Source organism: Stegodyphus dumicola, chromosome 1 (genome assembly GCF_044657685.1).
Source record: "Stegodyphus dumicola isolate Sdum_Otavi_A_Nest chromosome 1, ASM4465768v1".
NCBI classification, from domain to species: Eukaryota; Metazoa; Arthropoda; class Arachnida; order Araneae; family Eresidae; genus Stegodyphus; species Stegodyphus dumicola.
In genome coordinates, this window is record NC_140768.1 from 63,216,383 (window position 1) to 63,239,630 (window position 23,248).

General features: G+C 31.7%; 1 protein-coding gene across 3 annotated transcripts in view; it reads right to left on the minus strand.

The window, feature by feature from the left end:
• LOC118204098 (uncharacterized) overlaps window positions 1-23,248 on the minus strand; it is a 225,039-nt gene that overhangs the window by 182,566 nt on the left and 19,225 nt on the right. The window contains exon 2 of one of the 3 annotated variants that reach the window (XM_085815569.1): window positions 12,370-12,409. The exons of the other annotated variants lie outside the window; for them this stretch is intronic. Coding sequence (XP_085671695.1) covers window positions 12,370-12,403 — 34 coding nt within the window. The 5' untranslated portion in view covers window positions 12,404-12,409. The remainder of the gene's footprint in view (window positions 1-12,369; window positions 12,410-23,248) is intronic. 3 annotated transcript variants of the gene reach the window in all.

Genomic DNA, 23,248 nt, shown 5'->3' on the forward strand with positions numbered 1-23,248 from the left:
CAGCATCAAAATTTTTTTATTCAAGTACTCGTTATCTGATAACCTACAGCGCTCTCTACATTTCCAGTTTCTTCGATGATGAAAAGAAGAAAGAAAAATGAGAAATTTATTCCGTCTTGAAGTATTACTCTCATCCAATTTGTTTTTACGTGAGTCGCTACATAACATCCAAAGCGGTATGCAAATTCTCCAATTTTCAAGCAACGAAGCGTAAGAATTCAATTCGACCGTTACAAGTAAAAACATGTCTTCCATGTATTTTACCAAGTATATCTGAAACAACCTAAAGGAAATGTCGTATGTGCGTAGATAAATGTTGAACCTAGCATAGTATTACTAGATTCAGAAACCTGATACCCCACCATCATTCGCCGATTAGCGTTCATATCGATAACAACCCATCGAAATAAAAAAACAGTCGATATCGAACTCGGGATTTGTGCCAAAGAGCAACGCCCTTGGAAAACTTCCCAACAGAAAACCCACGCTTTGCAAATGCATTTAACCGATAATTATAAATAATTCATGAAAAAGGAACATTGCCAGTTGGACTTCGTCGATTTTTCTGAGTTACAAGATAATAAATTTCTTCTCAAGCAATGAAATCCAATTTTAAAAACAGCAAGTGAAATTCTTTTCGTTGTAGTAGAGTTGAAAAGAATAGGACTCTTGTTATTATAATGGTCCACTGTTTCATATGGTTCTGAAAGCAGATACACTTCGAAGGAAGCCTTTGAAATGATTAGACTGAGAACCGTCAAAATGTAATTCAAAATGTTATAAAAAGTTAAATATTAATGGCCGCTAGAACAGAAGAATTTCTCCCCTTAAGGATATTACCACACCCAGAAAGAAGTAACGAATGACTTTTATAGTCCACGGATTATTCATTTCGGGGTGTGATGATAAACATAAAGTAGTTTATTTACTTTTGTTTTGTATGTAAAGAAAATGAATGCAATCAACGCTCGTTATAACGACACTTCGCGTTCTAAAGAAAACGAGTGTAATAAATGATCGCTGTAACGAAAATGGGTTCAACATTCTGTTATTATTTAGGGATATTTTACACCAATCATTCTAATGGAACAGTTTCCATAATAAGCGGTCATTATAACAAACGTCGATTGTTATAAATATGTTAGGATTAACAACTGGCTTTCCATTTGTCGAATTATAACGGTCTTGCATTAAAATTTTTCGAAAATTTTATCAATAGCTTTCCTGTTGCCATATTAACATGAAAGTTTTAAAGCTGATACTTTAGCATTTAAAAATTTAATATTATTTATTAATTTATTTGTTGAAAATATTACTTTTTTTCTGAAGAACTTTAGAAATGATATCCAGTTTTAATCTAGAATCTTAAAAATGAATGTCAAGTGTTTGATCCCTCAGGGAAAGATCAGTTTCATCAAAACTAAAACGGAGTTTAGGTATACTATACCACACTGGTATGCTTCACCTTAATTAAACAATCTAATCCAACTCCTTCTTAAATCTTATTTTATGAAATTACACTTTATAGGTGGAAAAAGAAAGGAATGACATTGAACATTACTACGAACGCGGTATTATATTTAATTTATTGTACAAAAAATAATTAAATTAAAAGTAAATTAGGATATTAGATTAATTATGCAAACCTGCTAGCTCTTGGGTTTCTCTCGTCTGTAAGTAACTTAGTCGATAATTAATTAAATTACTAATTTAGTGTGCTGACTAATCACAAATTAGATTTTGAAGAATTTATTGCCGTAAGTCGTAGCATGCGTAGCTTAAAATTTAATAAATAAAGAATTAAACAATAAAAATAAAAATTCATTATTTTAAAGAATACAGAATTTTGAAGGATCTTGACTTGCACAAATGTGTCCACTCTAAATATTGTTTTATTTTAGCATACTAAATGGCGATTTGTTACGCCAAGATAATTACGTTCAACGTATATTACTTCAGAATGCTTCCTGTTTCTTCCTTCAACATTATTTTTTGAATTTCCTCATATTATTTTTGAAATTTGCACTGAGGATTTTATGCTTTGCAAAGCAGAAAAAGTTTTGAGTTTTAATACCAAAAGACTACAGGGTGGATTTTCATAAATTTCACATCTTAATCATTAATGTTTAACAACAAGAGTAATATGTAAAATTTTCGGTAAACGCATATAGCTTTCATTTGCACCATTTCCATTTTCGAGCAAAATAACTGATAGCTTAAAATAAAAAACTGTAAATAGATCGAAACTTTTCGAGAAAACGTTTATAAATATTAACAAGTAAGACTTTCTTGTAGAAAATCAGTAATTGTTGAAAGGTAATCTAAAGATATCCTTCAGAAATATAAACATCAAAAATATAAACATCAAAAATCCTTTTCTTTTTTAAAATGAATACAAAAGCAAAAATGCTTGTTATAATATTGTTTAATTTAATATGTGCCGAAAGACTTTTAAGCCTATTATAAGCATCGAGGAAAATAAATATATAAAAAAATGCCAGCATGCCTGCAATATTTAAAACATAACAGGAATGTCAACATTTCCTTGCAAATACTATATTGTAATTTTATGAAAATTTTTAACCTAACTTTCTCTTAGAGCTTCAAAATTTCCAAAGCACTTCTTTTCAACTTATTTTTCTGATTGTCTTATCTTTTCAAATTCTAAAAGACAGAAAACAAATATACGCTCGAATTATCGTCTGTATAAACATATACACATAAGTTCCGTCATGTGGAGGAATTACTTTAATAGTAATCAGTATATCACCTTAAAACAAAAATTTTATTTTGAAATTCACAATGAGAAATATTTAATTCCAGTATGCTTCTAAAACACATTGAGGACTAGCGATGCATTTAAAAGCGCACTTGTAACATTTTCCTTTGCTTCCAAGATTTTCGCTCAGTGCTTATGACACATGTCCACTTCTTAACCATAATTATACATATCTGACAGCTTATCAGCTATCCTCTCAGTTAAGGAACTGACGTACCCATATTCATGAATGTCATGTTTTATTATGAAAAATTCTGCAACGTAACAGAATATTTGGAACTCTACGTTTGATACGGATGAGTCATCAAAATATGAAGAGGTTTTATAATTGGGTTATGGAATAGGTAAAAGAACAATTACATCCGCATTTTTAACTCTCGTTTTAATTGCTTTACATCTCCTAAAACATTTCAAAAGTAATAATTTATAATATAATGAACAAAAAAGAGAAGAGAAAGTAAACGTCTAAGGATTTTATGCGCTACTAACGAAAGGGCGTGGTCTTCTTTATGTATTATTTAGCTTTTAGTAGAGATTTGAATGCGAATTTGATGGCTGTAACATAGTGACCTATTTTCACGTGCCTATCCCGAAAGTTTAGATTCGCAAAAGTAAAATGGATATCTATATTTAGGATGCAATCAGGATTTTAATTCTAAAATCATCGAAAGGAATGTTATCCTTGATATGATTTCCATACCATTTAATTTATATGAGTAGTAGAAAAAGATTTGCTGTTAAATTCCCTCTAACGGAATCAATATACCCATTCAACAACTACGAAATTTTGCAAAGAAGTTTAAAACTGAAAGAGCATTGAGCCTTCATGCGGAAATATCTGTTATATGAATACTTTTCTCACGCCAACTAAACACAGAAGAAAACTGTGTTTTTTGTTGAAAAAGAATTAGCAATTTCAATGGCTTTTTAAGTATTGTAAAACAGTAAGAGCGTCACTAGGAAAATCTAACAATAATCATCATGTGTGAAAACTGATAATTATAGATTTATATTACAGTACCATATATATTTTGTATATATATATATTTGTGTGTGTGTGTGCGTGTGTGTGTAAGATAAAACAGTATGAAACTCAAAATTACCAACTTAAGCAATAGTCCTTTTAATCACTAACTGTAATTTGACTACGTCTCCTTCAAAGAATCTGGACTGCGTCACTTACGTTATTCTTTCATCTGAAATGATCCGCAATGCTGCAGAGCTGTTGTCCAATCACTATTCGAAACTGAAACAAAGGAACCGAATTAATAAATACTCTAGCTGCTGAATACTCAGTTACTTTTCTTCTCTGCCTTTTCTTTGTGTAAAAATGCAATACGCCATTTATAAAATTGTGGACCGAACAGTTTCAGGCTATTTTCTAACACCAAGTTATCTACTGTTAATTATTGCACATCTATATATGTGAGATAAAAAATATATAAATCAACTTTATAATTTAATTTGACAATAACCTTTTATGTCCTCATTTTTAATTTGCCTATTTCCAGAATATTTACATTTTGTATACTTTTGCGATAGAAAGAGACCTTAGCGATATAGCGTCTTGACAGAAAGATAGGTTAAAACAGAAGTGCGCAATTATCCAGCATGAAAGATCACCAACAGAAGGTTTTAGTTTAGGTTGCTTATTAAGAGAAAGTTTCAGTATCTCAAAATTTTGAGTTAAAGTTCTGAATTAGTTGTATCATCAGCGTTACACAATGCACAAAAGGCATTCCTATTTTTAGAATAGAGAAAGGAAACAGCTAAATTAAAAAAGAGGACTTAAGAGGTTATTGCCAAATTAAATTATAAAGTTCATTTACATAGTTCTTATTTTAAATATATATATTTACGTAGCACGATGATATGTATAATGTAACGTCGATATAAAATAATGTAACATGTTTAATACTTTAAAATAAATTTATGTTTAATTTGTAGAGACATTAGGTATTTTTGAAACAGGAGAGATGAAAAATGAGCAATGCCCTCGCTGGGACTCGAACCACGGACCTCTCGAATTCGCGTCGAGCTTACTGACCACTGCACTACGAACGCATGCCAAGAAGGCGGGAGAAACACTGTATAAGTTAAGTTAAACAATGTGACGCGGTGTCAATCCTTATATAAATTTACTTTTTAAAAATATCCCTACGTAATTAAAAATATTTTAAATTTACATTCACAATTAAAATATGATTTCAATTCGCAATTTTTAAAGTACTCGTAGCTTTGAATTTGAATTATACATATTTCGAGAAATAAAATTCCAAAAATGAAAATTACACTAACATTCATTCGTAAGAACTTTTGTGAGTGTTATTTCACTTAATCAACTGAAATTCCTTTCGCTTATCAAAATCTTACTTTAATCTTATAGCTCAGTTAAAAGATATTGTAAGTGACAATCAGTAAGATAGTTAGACACTACAGGCAAAGTTAACTATAGGCGACGATTGAAAATTGAAGCTTCAAACTCATTTGTATGAATAAATTAATTAATTATGTGGTGAATGAAGAAATCAGATAAAATTATCTAATTAATAAAAAGTCATATTCCTTATACAGCTTTTGCCGATTTATTGTTTTTCTTAACGATGGTTAATTTACTACGTTTGTATAATTTAATAAGTTCAAAAAAATTTTGAAATAGTTGAAAAAACAGATTAAGATAATATTAAAGCTGTTAATGTATTTGAGCATAACTTTTTGGAGGCACATTTAAGTTTCACATTTGTAAACAATATTCCGTTTTTCTACATAAACTGTAATATTCCACGCTTTTATTTATTTATTTATTTATTTATTTATTTATTTTTGTGATTACGTGTCCCCCTCACGATTCTACAAAACCTGAACTGGATTAATGTCACTGTTTAAGGGATAATTTAATTAAATAAATCAATTATAATTAACAAATTATATCTTAAAATATTACATCATTTCTAACCTCGAATAAGCCAGAACTTTCTTTATTGGTACAGCAGACAGCGAATACGTGCGTAGCCAGAATTGAAACTGTAACTGCAATTGTAATCATTCTGTCATCAATTCCGCCACTGAGGTAATAAAAAAAAATCAGCACCCCCCCCCAAATAAAAAGGGGGGATTAGGAGCTTGTTATATGATGACAACAGATCTCATCTTCAGCTATCATCATTTTTTGGCCATGAATAGTCATATTCTGGATTTTTATTCGGAAGAAAGTGCGTCCACAAATGCCAAAATCTCATGTAACCACCAAAAAAGTGTCGTGAACAATAAAACAAAGTAGATAATGAGACACATCAAATTGCAGTCGAGTCGTGCTTCAGCACTTAAAGCGTCTCTGGGTGATGTCCCCGGGGTGGAACTTCCGCTGACCAGAACTGATGCAAAGTTTCGATACGAAAGGCAACAGCGGTCATTACACCTTTGGAACAGCCGTTGTGGGCCACTTCCATTGTTTTACTTGGTGGTAGCCATTTTGATGACCTTCATTAGAGCTGCCGAAAGGCAAAAAGGAGAAAATCGAAAATGAGATCATATTATTTAGATGGCATTCGGAAATTTTTTTCTCCCACATCTTTAATTGAAGCGTGTCTTGTTTCAAAGTGTGCCCAAGGGGGATCCATTGTCCAAATTGGCCGAGGCTTATTTTGGCTTGTATATACAGTTGCGGTTAAATGACTTGATAAACCATTTATCTCAAAGAAAGGGAGAGTGGAACTCGAAAGGGATTTCTCAGAATGGTTTCAGCGTAAACTTTTTTCTTCTTTATTTAATGCATTGATTTATATTCTAAGACAGACCCTTCAAAAGCCTTCTGGTGCAGTTCCTCTGAAATTTAAGAAAAATGCAGCAAATTCATCCTCGGTATAGTCAGGCTTGAGTGCTTAAGAGAAATTTCATAGGATTATTCGATGCCAACATCAAATTGCCCCATCCTAGGGTGTCTTACCTTGGCAATGAGTGCCTTCCTATTTCAATGAAATTGAAGAACAAATAACTCGGGTCTTTTTTACGCCTGAAGCAATAACATTGTTCTCAACTTTACGATGATTTAGGATACATTACTGCCAGTTAGAAGTTAATAGCTGCATTAATTCTATATGAAATATTCGCTTATCCGGTCTATCTCCGGATCTACATATTTTCCCACTGCACTCTTTTACATAGCTATTTTCTGAAGAATGAATCAATTTTTGCAATTAAAAAAATCGAATATGAAATCTGAAACTGTTTTCGCTCGGTTCTTGTTCTTAAATACTAAATACTAGCTTTTACAATAAGTACAAAATAACGGGTTTAGCTTATAAGGTATTTCTCCCACTTCCCTAGCGTGCCTTCGTGGTATAACGGTAGCACGCTGGGTATCCAGAGTTACGTGGTTCGATTCCCGGCGAAGGCGGTTGCCTATTTTTCATTTTTTCTGTTTCCAATTAACCTAATGACTCTACAAGCTAACATACAATGAAAGTGAATATAAGTTAAGATCTATTTTCACAAAATGTACAACTGAAACAAAACTACTATTTACAAAACATTATATTTTCGTTAATAAGGCTTTTCATAAGCTGTTTTTACACAAATACCTCTAATTTAAAATATTATTATAGCTACCTGCTTTTCTCTCATAAGCTAATAATCAGCTAGATGCTGTTACAAAACGTAATATTCGCCAAATAAGTAGATTCGTACTGTTAATAAACTATATACACGTTGTTAAAACTTTTTGAATTCATTGTAGTAGGATAAAGCTGTAGACAATACCATTTTTAATTTTTATTCTAATTCCGAAACTTTATGCAGCTAAGTTATGTATCTAAAATAAAAAGGCGTCGGGCATCAAAACTGAAAGAAATCTAATGATTAAATTGGAAATGGAAATGGATCACGCCATTTTTAATTCTAACCAAATTTAGAGCTTCGATTTATTAAATTTCATTAAATTCCGAGTCATTAAATTTCATTTGACAAAGGAAACAGGAAATATCAGCAATGCTCACGCTGGTATTCATACTATGGACCTTTCGATTGCTAGCCGGAGTATATTTCGGTTACGCTAAGATCGCACGCGGTCAAGAAGGGAAAAGTACCATAGGGTTTGATGGCTAATGACAGCTCTTAACGGCAGATGTTGAGAACTGGTCACAGAAATAATACTGATTCACTTCTGGTAGGTTAGTAATACGAACAAATGAATTAGATAACTGATGAAGAAATGAGTTAAGAGGCCGATTTCGCATTCCTTTTTATCTCGAGGTTGAAAGCGGGTGTATGACTTCGGGGGGGGGGGAGTCTTCTAAATGAATCAGTAGAGGTTAGAACAGGATGAATTGGGAGGGGCTCGCAGTGAAAGTGCTCCGTTCAATTATATATCTCCAGAGCTCTTCAGCCACTTCAGGTTCCGCACGTAGAAGCAATGTTCTTCAAGGTTACTTCGAACAAACCCGGATCTATAAATGAGAGTGAGGTTTTATATGCCCTGCTGTAATAAAAAAAAGTGTTTGCACTCCCCTTGAAAATCTTGAGCTTCCTTTAACAACCAGAAAAAATCGCGATCGTGATTCCAAAGGGTCACGGTTCTCAAACAAAGAAGGATGCACATTTGCTGACCACCAATGTCAAATATTTTCTCTTCTTCTACGCAGTGCATTTAAAGTGCGAGGATTATTTCTATGTTAACACCTATGCAAGCCCACTCTTCTTCTTTTAAATATGCCAATGACCTTAATCAGTTCTTGAAGTTAAAAAGAGAGGCAGAGAGAAACAATCTAAGAAGTAAAGAAAATATGAACTAAATCGGTAAAACCGCATTTGGTGTCGAAACTGAATTTAAGTCCTACAACCCTACTAGACTTGTTGATAAATTATCCCTATGTCTGAAATAGCATGACAAATACTATTTCAGACATAGGGACTATATTGTTCCACATGCAATTTCATAATTTGCTGTTATACGTCCAGTGCTGAAATCCATTTTGTCAGTGCTAATGTAGGAGTAATGTTGCATAACCGAGCTTCGTCCTTAAAGCATCCATATCCTCATGCAGATTAGCCAGTGTTCGTTAAGACAGAAATCTACACAATCGTTATCCGACATAAAAATGCTAGAAAGGGCAGGTATAAGGGAAGAGGGTCGTTATGCAAAAGGATTTTCATTTCGTTTAATCAGATTTGTAAACTAGAATCCTTCTTGTATTGCTGTGCTTCGGAATAATAGTGTCATATTGGGGTAACTTCTATATAGTGTAAATTAGTGACGGTTTTGCTTTAGGGAACACCAGCTGATTTTCATGAAACAGCCGATACTTTTATAAGAAGAATAATAAGCCAAATTAAGAAATACGGTAGATTATGGTAATATTCGGCTTTTCTACATCCGATTCAAAATAATACAGTTGACAGAGTTTATATGTGTGAACGGTTCACATTCAGTTTGATTTTCCAGAAATAATTTGAACACCTTTTTTTTTTCCTCTCTTACTAAAGCTCAGTTATTCAAAACAATCATCAAATAATAACCAATAAAAATTCAAAAAATCACCAAACTAATCAATAGTTACTAAAGCAATCACCATTCTCAAAGAATTCTTTCATGCAGTAAAACAGTTGCAGTAAACAGTAAACAGTAAAACAGTTCTAGATAACATGCGTTCGTTTCATTTATCTGCCTATTCCTGAACTGATTTCATGGTTTTTGAACGTCTTCGCTTTTTCTACAAACAAAAGCCTTTATTTCCAGAGAACTCCAAAAACTGGCTGTTGCATCAAAACAAAGATGATCAACTTGAATTAGATGAATAACGGAGACTACTACAGTTTTGGTCAAGACCATTTTGGTCATGAATGATAAAAATAATGGATTAGTTTTCTGAAAAAATGCATTGATTTTGACGGGCAATGGGGCGAAAAGCACCAAATAATTTAGTTTAAAAAAAGCGTAAATAGAAAACTTCTATAATAGCTTTTCGTAGTCAAGTACAGTACAATTTTACCATCTGCTACTAAGATCTATCTTGTAAGGAAATGAAGAATTTCACAGCAAAAATAAGCATTTTTACTCTGAATAATAGCAAGAATAAATAAAAAGTATTAATCAGCATAAAAACAAGAAATTATCGTTGAATGCAAGTTTGTTTGGAAGTCAGTTCCAATTTTATCAAAGTTTTGGTGCTACAAAGAATACAGTAAATCTTGTACTATATATTATTAAGCTTATCAATAACTGTTTGATAAATCTGCACTAAATTCGTACGAAATTGCAGCCAGCAATAATTATTTGTTTATTTCTGCTAGTTTTCACACTAAAATTCTTAATCTATTTATAAAAAAAATGTTATTTTTCTTCGGTATTTGATTGAAATTCTAGTAGGCGTTTATCTTTTACATCTATTCTTTCATATTGTTGATTCACTATTAACAATGCAGACCCGTTCAAACTGCACGCGAAATGTGAGCCAAATTAAGACTTTTAAAGACCCAAAACACTTTAATAAATTTTCGTGCTTTCACATACATTTACGCCAGTTTTTTTCCCATTCCTTTTTTCTTGCTGTTAAATTAGCTATACCATACATTCCATGATGAAACTGGCAATAGGAAACTTTGGGAATGCCCCCTTTCCTGAAACTCTAAGCGTGGTGCCCCCCTTTCCTTGATGCTCTAAGTACGTGCTGATTTTGCTTAATAGTCAATCTAGTACTGATGGAATGGAGGAATGGAATCCCTAAATAAAAATAATACATTAGGGAGAGTAACCTGAATTCTATTGTGATTGATTCATAATATTTTTTAGTCTAACTACGGTTATAGTCAGTATTTACCGCAGTTACATGAAACTAATTTACATCTACATGGAAAAACTCATACGATATTAATACTTTCTTTTATTACTGTAATTTGTGTTCTGTTTAATGTTACTCCGTTCTAGTTAAAGAAGTGTTAAGCTTTCGAAAGCTTTCTTTTACTTAACAAATCTATAAGCAAACAGGGATACATAAACCCAATGAAGCGAAAATCTTTTAAGTTGAAAATGCGCTTCCTGTACACAAAAAAACAGAGCTTAAACTTTAACGGATAGAACTTTCTGTTTAGATCTATTATGCCATGTACTGAAGAAAGCGTTTTTAATGTGCAATTTTTACGAGGGCGTTAAACTTTTCGATACCTTAAGGCAAGTAAAGATGTGGCGTAACACAAAGGAAGTGCAAAGAACTTCAAAATCATTTCATAATCTACCAGTAGCAAAAATCTATACATTATGAAAAACATAATTTCCAAATTTTAGAAAATCAAGATTTTATTACTTGCATTCGTCCAGTTTTCTCAGAAACGGCGAAATAATTCTGATTTATGATTTAGTTCATTTTTAATTCTAAGTCCAATTTCATCGTGGTGTTTTTTTTTTTTTTTTTTTTTTTTTTTAAGTTAGATTAATGAAAACTAGAAATTACTCTATTTCGAAAGACATATTTCGAAACTTTTGCAAAATAACTTAACTACAGCTACCGCCACCTAGATTTACCTGTATCTAATGAATACCGCGTCAGTGATACTGTATGGTCCATTCACAATAGTGCGGTAATATTAGTCACGCCAATTTTTGCTAGTTTGAATAAAATATCGAACGAATTCTTTTATTTGGCTTACAAAACAAACCTGCATATGTATCATTTTGCCAAATTTCGGCACTCTAAAACTAGAAATTTCTTCTTCAAAGAAGATTAATGCGAATTAAAATGATAAAATGTTCTCGAAAGACGTTTCTGAAACGCATTTCTCAGAAAAATTCTATAAAAATCGTTTTTCGATTTTCCTCAAAGTGTCACATCTTTCGATGCGTCTTTTTTTTTTTTTTTTTTTTCGTGTTGGGGGGCAATTTCTTAGAAGCGTGATTTTGGACATTGTGCCGAAGATATACTCAAGCTAGTATTCCTCATCATCAAATATTTCGACTTTGTTTTTTGAGGGACTTGCACATTTTACAATAAAAGCACGCTAGTTTGTGACACTTTTAAGATTTTAGACCAGTGGTTTCAAACTGGCGGCCCGCAAGGACATTTAATTATGTATTTGTTGAAAATATATAATTGCAAAGATTTCAACTTCATTCAACAAAGTCTGAGTTTATATTATTTTCATTTCCATTAAAAACGAACATGAATAACGCACCCAAAAATCTATAAATGGAGCTAATTTACAATGTAATATAAACTTTATCCGGAGATGTGAAGATACACATTTTATTAACATTTGTCAAAGAATAAATAAGCTTAGTCGCGATTTTTTGTGCTACGAATAATCGCTTCATTTTGAACTGCATTTATATGTGAACAAACTTTTTTTTTTCACAGTTGAAAATAAATAAGAAAAAAAAAAAAAAAAAAAAAGATTGACCGGTGAGCATCTACATTCCGTGATGAAGATTTTTCTAGAAATTTCTCTTCGAGGTTGCAAACTTCATTAGAATCAAAACGCGATCCTGTGTCAAACTGTAGTTAAGAAATAAAGATTATAATTACTTACATACAAACAAACGTATTTTTATTCACACATCCTACAAAAATTTAATAAGTAAAGGAAAGAGACTAAATTATTACCATCTATTCTCAAGTTTTGTCGCACTGGGTACATTTCTTCCTGAAAATTTAGAAAATTTCCATAATTTGTTTAATTTGTTTATTTTACTTTAAATTAAAGCAGGTAATTTAATGATTAATTAAGTATGCTAGAATTATTTGAAAAAAAAACAATGTCAGTCTAAGAACATAATATTTAGCTATCAGTACATTTAAATTACAAAATGTAACCAACAAAAATGCTTACAGGGAAAAAAAACTTCAGATTTCAGATAGAAAATAAATATAAATCTGTATTTTTTTCACTTTGCAATATTATTATTTATAGTTTATGTGTGCTTTGTTTAATGCTTAGAAAGCGAAGCTTAAATTTTTTTTAAAATATTTTTTTTCTGTTAATAATTTTTTTTTTTAAATTTTGTTAAAAGAAAATTGGGCCCATCAACTATTTTCAGATTGTTCATTTGGTCCATATGCAAAGAGTTTGAGACTACAGTTTTAGACTAAAATCTTTCTGAGAATAATATTACTTCAATATTATTTTTTTCAGTTTTATGCCGAAAATAGGATATATTCATTTTTTTAATAGAGTGTAAATCTTCTAAATAGCACTTTTAAATGCAGAGTTTAATTAATCCATCCATTTACAAAAATTTCGTGAATTGTATATACTAAATAGATGCTTTCTGGTTCGGTAGTCACTTATCCTTTTCCTGATATAGATGTCTATATGGACTTAGAAGGAATAGAATTTTATTTCCCCTTCGCTTCCTCCTGAGAATTAAGTTTTTGATTTTCAGCAGCAGAGAAATTTGATAAAATGTTATGCGAGAAGTTCTGCCATTACAAAATGAGAGAATAAAACGTCATGGAGCGTCTTGCAGGTGATCACCAATTTGAAACTCAAAGCTGAACCAAAATATATATATATATATATATATATTGTATATTAGTCTATAATATTACCAGCTTATACTGGAATGCTTAAATCCACATGCGATAATAAAGTAATGCAAAAACATCTGCAAGTCCTCACGTAGTACGCAAAACAAGTGAACTGAATGCACATCAAAAGGCGCTATGTATGGATCATTGCAGAACCAATTCACGTGTTTGTAAGTGACAAGTAAGCTCTGTGGAATATACAGTAACGTTCAGAAGAACCTAAATCAGAGTCCTCTTAACCTGATCACCAGAGAAGGCTCAAGAAAAACAATGGTTTGGACAAAGCCAAAGAAGCAGATCATAATTCCTCCGGCAGAAAAATTCGCATATAACTCAAGTTGACATTACGATGACAGTGAAATCTGCTGTTGTGAGTTTTGGATCTAAGCGAAAAACCAAAGTACAGACGAAATTTAAAATTCCTGAATAGGCTTACTGGCTGTTCAACGATAATATCAGGATTTAATAAGCATGCAACGGTAAAAACCTTACAACAGCGTCAGTAGCTGAATTTGTCCATTTTAGATTTCCGAGTCCATAGGAAGTGGTTTGTTTCCATTAGCTGAACAGAGTAAAGGGAAACGTTACTACATCTTAATGGCAGTTTTTTAGCCTTCGGTGCTGAAATTCAAGATAAAATCAAAAATTGAAGTCTGTCAGTTAGGAAATGGCCTAATCGTATCAAAACATTTCACTCACGCAGCGAGTGGTTACTTCGGTCTGTAGTTATAAGCACATGAAAACCATCTTCTGAGCTAAGATAAAACGCACGTAAACGGGTTGGATCCGGATGATGTGATACAATTTAATTAAAAATCAAGACTTTTTGCGATTTCTCAGAGTAATGCAAGTAAAATTTAATTCTCACTATTTATTAACGTAGAGTATATGCTAAATGATACTCCCATCTGTATCAGAAATAAACAATAATATCCAATGTTACCTACAGTAATAGTAAGATCTAGTGGTACATTAAAAAAGGATCTGAATGTAAAAAAAAAAAAGAGAGGGGTTGTTGTATTTAAAGAGAAAACATAGTTCCCAACTGTTTTTCCGTCCCAAAATCTGTTCTGTTCCAACTAATTAGCAAAATATGTAACTTTTATCACTGAACAATGGAACAACACATGTTCTTGAAAACCCTAACCTCTTTACTTAAACAATTTTATGTTTTTCGAAGAGAGCACATTTTTACACCCTTTTGCTCTTATTTCACAACAATATTCAGTAGGAAACCGTGTCACCCTAAATAGTAATTTAACGGTTTTGTTATTTTAAAGCTATGGCTGCATAAACCTAGGGAAAGCCTTGACACCAACAAACAAGTTAATAAAAAATATGGAAAACAAAAACGATGACACACCGCGTGACGTCACGCTCACGACCCGAACGATCAATCATCGAACGCAATCCAGTTTTCCCGGCAGTCATCCGGTTTTCTAGGGAAAGATAAGTTCTTTACTTGAACTCTTAAAATGCAGGAAAGTGGAATTTCTCGATCTCAGGTCACCGAAGAAGATACGCGGTCTCTAACGAAGCGTAACCACATACAAAGAAAATGGAAATTAATCGTTTGCTTTCTACAGTTGCCATTCTGCGCTTTCTTTTCTTTTCACTTCGTTGTTTGTTTAGTTTTTTAACCTTCGGGTATTTTACTACAGCGGGTAATCGAGTGGTGGTTATGGAGCTTCTATGACCTAAACAGGTAACGGTTCATACCCCTAATCTACGTGGATATCATCTACTGATACGATTAAGCTGTAGCGAAGTTAACAGTTGTGCACAGCGAACCATGCCGGCTCGGATGCCAGGTTTAAAGAATTAGCTGTTTCACACGCGCTAATAAAGCAGCTTAATACTGAATTCGACCCGACCTTACTATTGATGGTTTTTGTATTTTATTTTGTTTTATTTATTTATTTATTTATTCTTTATTTTACTCCTTTTGAATGCGGAAATAGGGAAACAGATTCATTTTTATTTGTTTATATTTCACTTGTGAATTCGCGAATTATTATAAAACTTATTATAGAATTTTTCTGTGTTATTTAGAAATTGGTATGATCCCCCAAATTTCCAATTTTCTATCACATATGAAAATGTATAAGAATTTTTAAAAGCGTAATGGAAGCTAAAGAATTTAAGGCTATTGTCTATTTTTAGGAGTATTAGGATTGTTAATTAAAATTTGCAAATATTTCTTCCCCTTCATATATGAATTTCGTAAAATCTCTTGAAATGCAAAAACGCATTCCTTTCGAAAGTTTACACGCATTTCAGCGTTTCTTTTATAACACTTCAATATTGGTTATTTTGTCACGTATATTTTACGCTATGCAGTTTGTTTATACTACAAATGGAAATATACCTCTTGCTTCAAGTGAGTTACAGTTATGCTTCAACTGATTTAACATGAAACGCTTATATCGATTTTGTTAGTAAAACATAGCTGCATGCTTGGTAGAAATTATAGCTGTACTTTAACTGATTTGAAATAATTTATTGCGCAAAATTTCTTTATTATAAATCTATTATTGTTCGCTACAGTACTCACCACAGTGAGAGAACGCACAAAATATTATTATGAACAGTTGCTCAATGAGTTGAATTAGCAATGGAATATTAAATTAACTATTTGAAATTCATAACCGTAATTACTTTAAATGCAAGAATTCTTCATCTTATATTTCACAAATCAAGCTCCAAAATTAACATGAACACCAATTATTTTATTATTAGGTATTATAATCCAGTTAAGAAACCTAATTAAAGATTATAAGAATAAATATATAATTTTATAAATAACAGAGCATTGTCACATCGAAAGAAAAGAATATATGTTTTGAACGCATGCAAATTTCCTTCTGTATACTATTTTTAAAACTTTTCCTTCGCGAACTAGTATGCTTAGAGACGATAAATTATAGTCAGTCAAATTCGGGAAAATGGCTCAGAACTGATCATCAATATTATTCCTCTTTCATTTCTTTTAATTTAAAAAAAAAAAAAGAAAAAGAAAATGCAAATAATTGGCACAAACGAAATATCACAAATTATAACCTATTGTTGTTACTATAGTATTCGCTTTCGTTCTTATTATTTATTTGTTTTCCTCTTATTTACCTAAAAAAAGGTTGCCAGCGCCTTATCGAATTCGCTTTATCATCTTTTTTTCTTCGGTAGAATTATTTTATTTTTGTTTTCGAAATTTTCTGGTATACTTTACGGGCGAAATAATCTTTTTATAATGTACTAAACTTTAAAAAAAATTAAGTTATCGTTTTGCATATCATGAAGTTGTATATTATTCAGACAGAATCTGAAATTTATTGTTATAAATTATTCTTTATAGAAGTCCTATTTAGTCTGTTGTATTTCATATATTTATTTTAGTAAATCTTCAGTTAAGGATATTAGGAGGTGAGTTTAGAAAAATATTTAGAGTGGCTTACATTTCTTTTCGGACGCTAGTATTTTTGAAATATATTTGCATAGAACTTATATTAAAAACTCTTTTCCTAATACATAATTTTCTGTATTTTAAGCCTTGCTTGTTTTAAAATAAATATTATCAAAATAATTTTAATCATTAATAAATATTTTTAAAGTACTAATTAATAACTCACGTAATAATACGGACACTCCAAATTCTTGTTGAGATGTTACAGAAAACAATGTTTTTTCTTATAATTTTTTTCTTTTAAATCAAATGACATCACAGGAATGATCATCTGCGTTTCAAAAGATTTACTTGTTTAGTAAAATATATCAATAATATCATATCTGAAGTGAATATGGCAAGGCAATGCAAATTAACGACCAATACTGTGAGAAATTTAATAATTCATCTTTTTTAAAGAAGTATTCGAAATTTAAAAGAAAACCTTGATGTAACTGCCTTTGATGTAATAAATCGATGTAAATTGCATGAAACTATTGAAAATGCACTAAAGACTGGCACACATTTTATGCTAATATCAAAGAATCGTACATATATTCTACGAAAAATCAAACAATACCTTAAAATTAGTACTGTAAATTGTTTGAACTAGAACAGTTTGCAATAAATGTTAACCCTGAAGTTTTTAAACGAATCATTTAGGGCCAGTGGATACAATAGGCGTTCAGCAAGATGGAAATTAATCGTCAACACGAACAAAAGAGGAAAAAAAATAGGAAAGCATGAAAGGAAAGAAGAAAAAAATCTGAAAGCTTTAATATTTTATATTACGCCCAAAGGGATGTTTTTTTAACGTTTTGTGTGTAACCCATATTTATTAAATTTCATGTTCTTGGCACTCAAACCACATAAAATTCAATTAAACAGTAACCTCACAAAAATATTTAAAAACAGCATATCTTTAGAATTTCCGTTTTCAAATGTATTAACGTACTCAAGATAAAAATGTTTTGTTCCTGTCCATTGCTCGCTTCGAAATCGTTGAGTTTGTTAAATCGAAAATTCGTTAAGTTTTACAAGATTTCAAATAGATAATAAAACAAATTCGAAAATTAAAATTAGGTCTTCCAGGTGCTCATGTTCGGGAGGAGGTTACGTTATTCAAAATTTAACTTCTCTAGGTAACACCGTTTTTTCACAGTGCGAGAAACATACATACATTCATGAAGAATCTTCATTATTTAATTTCTTTAATTATAATACAGGGCAATAATATTTGGTGGCAACAATTAAAAAGTGATTCATCGTTTATAGAGAACCGATGCAAAAAGATGTTTCGAGACTAATAGCCTTTCTGGGCTAACACTCTTTTTGGCTAATAAAATTATGAAAAATGATAAATAATTTTCCGCGATTTTGCAGTTATAACTAAATGCATTCATCCACTCAGACCCTTTATTTTAATTTTAAGGTCTTTCTGTTTCAATTTATTGTAATTTTCAGGCAATAAGCTTTCTTAAAACAGTTCAGAATCATGATAAGCAAATGTTATTTTAAAAAATTACCTAAATATTTATATGCATGCCACCACTTTATGTACACCTAAATATTCGAAGGAAAATTTAAATTTATCTTTGGTGAAACATATCTAGATGCTTTCAAGTGAAACAATTTTAATTCGGACAAAGATGTAATTTTTAATACGCTAGAATGAAAGTTTCTATTTTGAACTGAAGTTGGTTAGGTAAGAATTTCAGGATTAAAAAGAACTGGATTTAATAATTCGGTGTGTAGTCAAATATTCATGCAGAGGTTTAAGTATTTACTTCACCACAGTCTAAACCAGTCTAAACCTATTATTTTCGACGTATTTATTTTTAAGTATTTATTTCACCACAGTCTAAACCGATTATTTTCGAAACAAAATGTAAATACTTTATAGTTTTTTCTTTGTTAGATATAAAGTATAGTTTCTTTACCGCTTGGCCGCTGGTGGGCTGTTTACGTAACGGAAACTATAGCCAGATTTACTTAAAAGTTGTTCCACGAAAGCATTACTTTCCTATAGACAGATAGTATGTACTTGCTTTATTCTAAAACGAATTTATGCCGTCTCGTCTTTAATGCATTGCCAATTAAGAATTATTTAAGTATGTATGAAAATTATTTGCTCATATATAAACCAGAATTATTTGCATATTTATGTAGTAGTACTGACATATATAAAATTTTACGTGTTAATTAAATCTGTTTAATTAATAATTCTCTAGAAAGTACAATGTAAGTCCTGTTTCAAACTTTTATGAGGCATATTAAAACCCGAAAAAAGTGTAGAGCTTTGTAGTATTTTACCGTCAGAGGGCGCATGCTCAGGTTTAAAAGCAACATCCCGAACCTTCGAAATTACCATTTCAAATTTAGCAGACGTGAAGTTATTCATTATGCTCTTGATACTAATGAACTGCTTCCGCGTGTATCATTAGAAAGTATTGCAGTCGCGTGCGGATAGTTCCTAATAAGGGTAAATATCTCTCTTCAAAAGAACCGTAAAAAGGGGAAAAAATACCGAGCTTGAACTCGTGAACGAAAAATTCTTCCTCTTCGTGATGGCAACTATATTTATTAAGCGGACGATTTCAAGCACCGGTGACTGCGGCTTTTCAACATTTTAAGAACAAATATTACTTTTTGAATTATTTGCTTGTTGCAACAGTTTGAAATACTATGTTTGATTAGGACCTTCAGTGAATTTCGTTTCACAAGCAGTTTTTCTAAATTATAGCTCATTTTTTCTTTCCTGTAGTTCTACAACAAACGTCCTCTGTCCTGAAAAGTACATTAGAAAGATTCTCTTTGTTCCCTCTACCTACAATTATTTTATTTTATTTTACTTATCTATTTATTTGTATATTTACTTTTTGTAAAGGAAGATCTTGTGTAACTGAATGATCTATAGATGTGTTTGCTGAGTCTTGAAAGGCAGCTATGAGAGCTGAGATTATGTTTACTTTTCTTTTAAAGAAATATTGCGCAAGAATATTTCTTTTTTAATACTGATACCTGTTTACAATTTTGTTTTCAATATTTTTTTAAACAAATTAAAAATTAGACAAATGAAAACTGATGAACATGAGTACTAGCTTTTTCAGAACATAGAAAATAAATAATCTCCAATTTGAAAGTTACAGAAAGAAGAAGAAAGTTCGAAGAGCAGTTACTATTTAAAATTTAAAAAGCAAATAAATAATATAAAAATTATAAGAATGCTTCATTTTTCTTTCCAGCTTATAAAACAAAACATTTAACGCCGAATAAATATAAAATTCAAGTCAAAAACAACTGCAATTAACAAAAGCTTCTGCGCTTGTTTCTGTGATATAAGTGTATAAGGGTATAGACAAAAATATCGAAGGGTAAGAAAGCATATTCTCGTCTGAATCAAACTTTAAAAAAAAAACTCATTAAGCAACACACTTTTATAATAAAAGATCTTATGCATCGTCGTTTGCCTAGTTTTTTTTTTTTTTTTTTTTTTTTTTAAATGCTTATGCGATCTCATGCGTCGACGATTGATAACAGCATTCTCATACTTATTTGCCAAAGACAGGTTAGTTTACAGAATATATGTAATTACATTATATTATTATTTTTATATTCGAATATTTATTTCTTGCTCTTCAGAAATGTTAACTTATTCTTTCTCTTGTCTAATCTCAGAGCCGTACAGAGAAATCGATTAAGTTGTCAAACATTTCTTGCGTGGTTTCTTATAAAAGTATTTAATTTTAATTACTTTTTACAGTTACTTGCAACTCCATAGCTTAGACAGATTATCAGGGTAATGGAAAGCACAATTTTTTAATATCTTCCCACTTAAAGCCCCCCGCCGTCTTTCTGAAAACCATACTTGACCCACATGCGCAGCCTAACGTTCAGAAAATATATTCTAACATCTCTTATTCCTTAACTTCTAATAAGAAGAAAAATAAGTATTATACAGAGGCTGTTCGCACATTTTTTAGACGATTTTGGTAAGCGGTAATAAAAAATCTTTTGCTGCAAAAGAAGTAATTGCATTGTACTATGTTTTTAAAAGTCAAAATTATCGTCTGTGGCTTGAGAGTTTTGTTTTTATCCAAAATGGCGAATTTAACAAAGCAGTGGTTCGAAGACTAAATTTACGCTCTTTCCGAAGAGAAATATGCACACTCCGTTATCCAAAAACGATGCGAAAGTCATGGTTTTGTGATATATAAAGCGTCGATAGGTAATATCATCAACAAGAAGGGAAAAAACGTCAAATTGGAGCCTCAAGTGGGACAAAAATTCCAAACAAGTATCCAAGGAAAAAACGGACATCTTCGACTATTGCAAAGGTACGTTGTTTAATGTTAAAAGAAAATCTCCCTAGTCAAAGGACAGTTGCAAAATCATTAAAATGCTCGGTGTCCTTTGTAAACAAAATGATAAAATAAACGTTGATTTAAATCTTAAAAAAGAGAAAAAACGCAATGTGCATCGTCTTCTTCCAAAGCATATCGCTCAACGCAGGACACGCTGCAGAATTCTATATGAGAAACTCTTATCCAAAGAAAAATGGAAAACAATTGTCACACTAGATGAAGCATGGGGGTATTTAAATGACTGTAACAAAAAAAGAGCCATTTATTATCATAAAAGGGGAGAAAAAAATTTAAGTGCATGGTTCAAAGAATCGAAAGTTTTTCTAAGGGATTCATGATTGTTGGTGGTTTTTCTTATAATGGCAAGTTAAAAATAAAGAGAGTGCAAAAAAATGTCAAGATTAACTCCAAATATTATCAGGAACATATTTTATCGCCAATTTTTCTAAATGAAATACCATCGCTTTACCCACAGTGCCGTCAATCTGTGAGACTCCATCAGGACAAAGCTAGCAGTCACACATCAAAATCCACTGTAAATTTCCTAAAAGAAATGGAACCAAAAAACAGGTATCAAGGCCATGCCCTTCACTGATATCCCTACTAAATCCCCCGATGTGTCACCTATGGAGTTTTGCGCTTTTCGGGAGGAATGGGATAAAATACCTCTTCTGCCACTTCAAAAGGCATTATTATTCTGGAAATTCAGGTGTCGAAAGATAGTTCAGAATAACTTATGTCAAATAGAACATTTAAAACACAAGAATTTTATGTAATTTAGTTTTGCGAATACAATATACATCGTCTAAAAAATGTGTGAACAGCCTCTGTATTTCTATTATTAAGTACGAAAAATAGCTTTATGTACGAACGTAGCATATTTAATTTACTTTCTTGTGGTCTAGTTCATATAATGAGAGGCTATTTTTCGTAGCAAGCTATTTTTCCCATATAAAACAGTTTAAAAAAATACAACGTCGCCTTATTGTATGATGTTGTTACGTAATCGAACCAAGATAGTATCGTCGAATATGGATAATCCAGGTAAAACGATTCGTATGCGTTTTTCTAGACACTTGGCATCGATGGATATAGAAACATTAAATACATACTTAGCATAACACAGAAGGCAAGTGATAGATATGAGAGGAAAAATAGCTTCGTCACCTATAGATTCATGATTGAAAAGCAACTAACGCATGGACGTTTGTGACTAGAATGTCAGTTGGGACAGTTTTTGAAAATTACTGGTAAGGAAAGATAATAATACAAATCTTCTAAATCCATTCTCCCAAATCTTCTTGATTTAAAAAAAAAAAAAAAAAAAAAAGGCTCAGCAATATCTTATTGCCACCATTGGTGCTCAATGTCTATGCTAACCACAAGCGCAGATGTTCATCGATGATTATTCAGGCGGTCTCTCCGCGTGGACAGTGCCAACAAATAACAGCAAGAACTAAGCAAAGTCTAGAAAATTAACTTAAAAATCAATTTATCTTACTAGACCCCCCAAAACCTGCCTAAAGCTGGAACTATAAAAATTTCCCAACAGACAGATTTCTTTTCTTTTTTTTTTTTTCCCATGACTGTGCTTTTACTGACAACAGAATTAAAAATTACAGAATTGCCGCGTATGGAATATCCAACGCATTCAATTAACTTGCGCATCTTTTATCGCATTGTTCTTCCTAAAAAATTGCAGGAAAAGAAAATGTTAAGAAAAATAACTCTTTTGTTTTTGTGCTCGAAGCTCAAAGAAAGGGCGAGAAAAATGATGGTTACGCAGCAATTAAACATCAGAGAAATTGCGCTTCACCTTTCCCGACTTTCCTGACAGCTTGCAATTGAGATGGAGGGAGGAGAAGCCGGATGAGAGATGCTGGAAAAGGTACATGACGAAACCGGAGGGTGGGCAGGGGCGTTAAAGTCACATGCCAACGGTAAGATTTCTCAAGACATGTCTCGAAAAGTAATTACTGCTTTTGCCGCTGTGCGAGAGTTATTTGGTCAGGACTGCGTAGAGGAAAGCCGACGAGTGCGATTTTAATTATGAATCAAATAGAATACCATAACACATGATATTTAATGATCTATTCTTTGAAGAGATCTGAAGAATAAACCTAACCTAAACCTTCCATAATTTAATTACTTT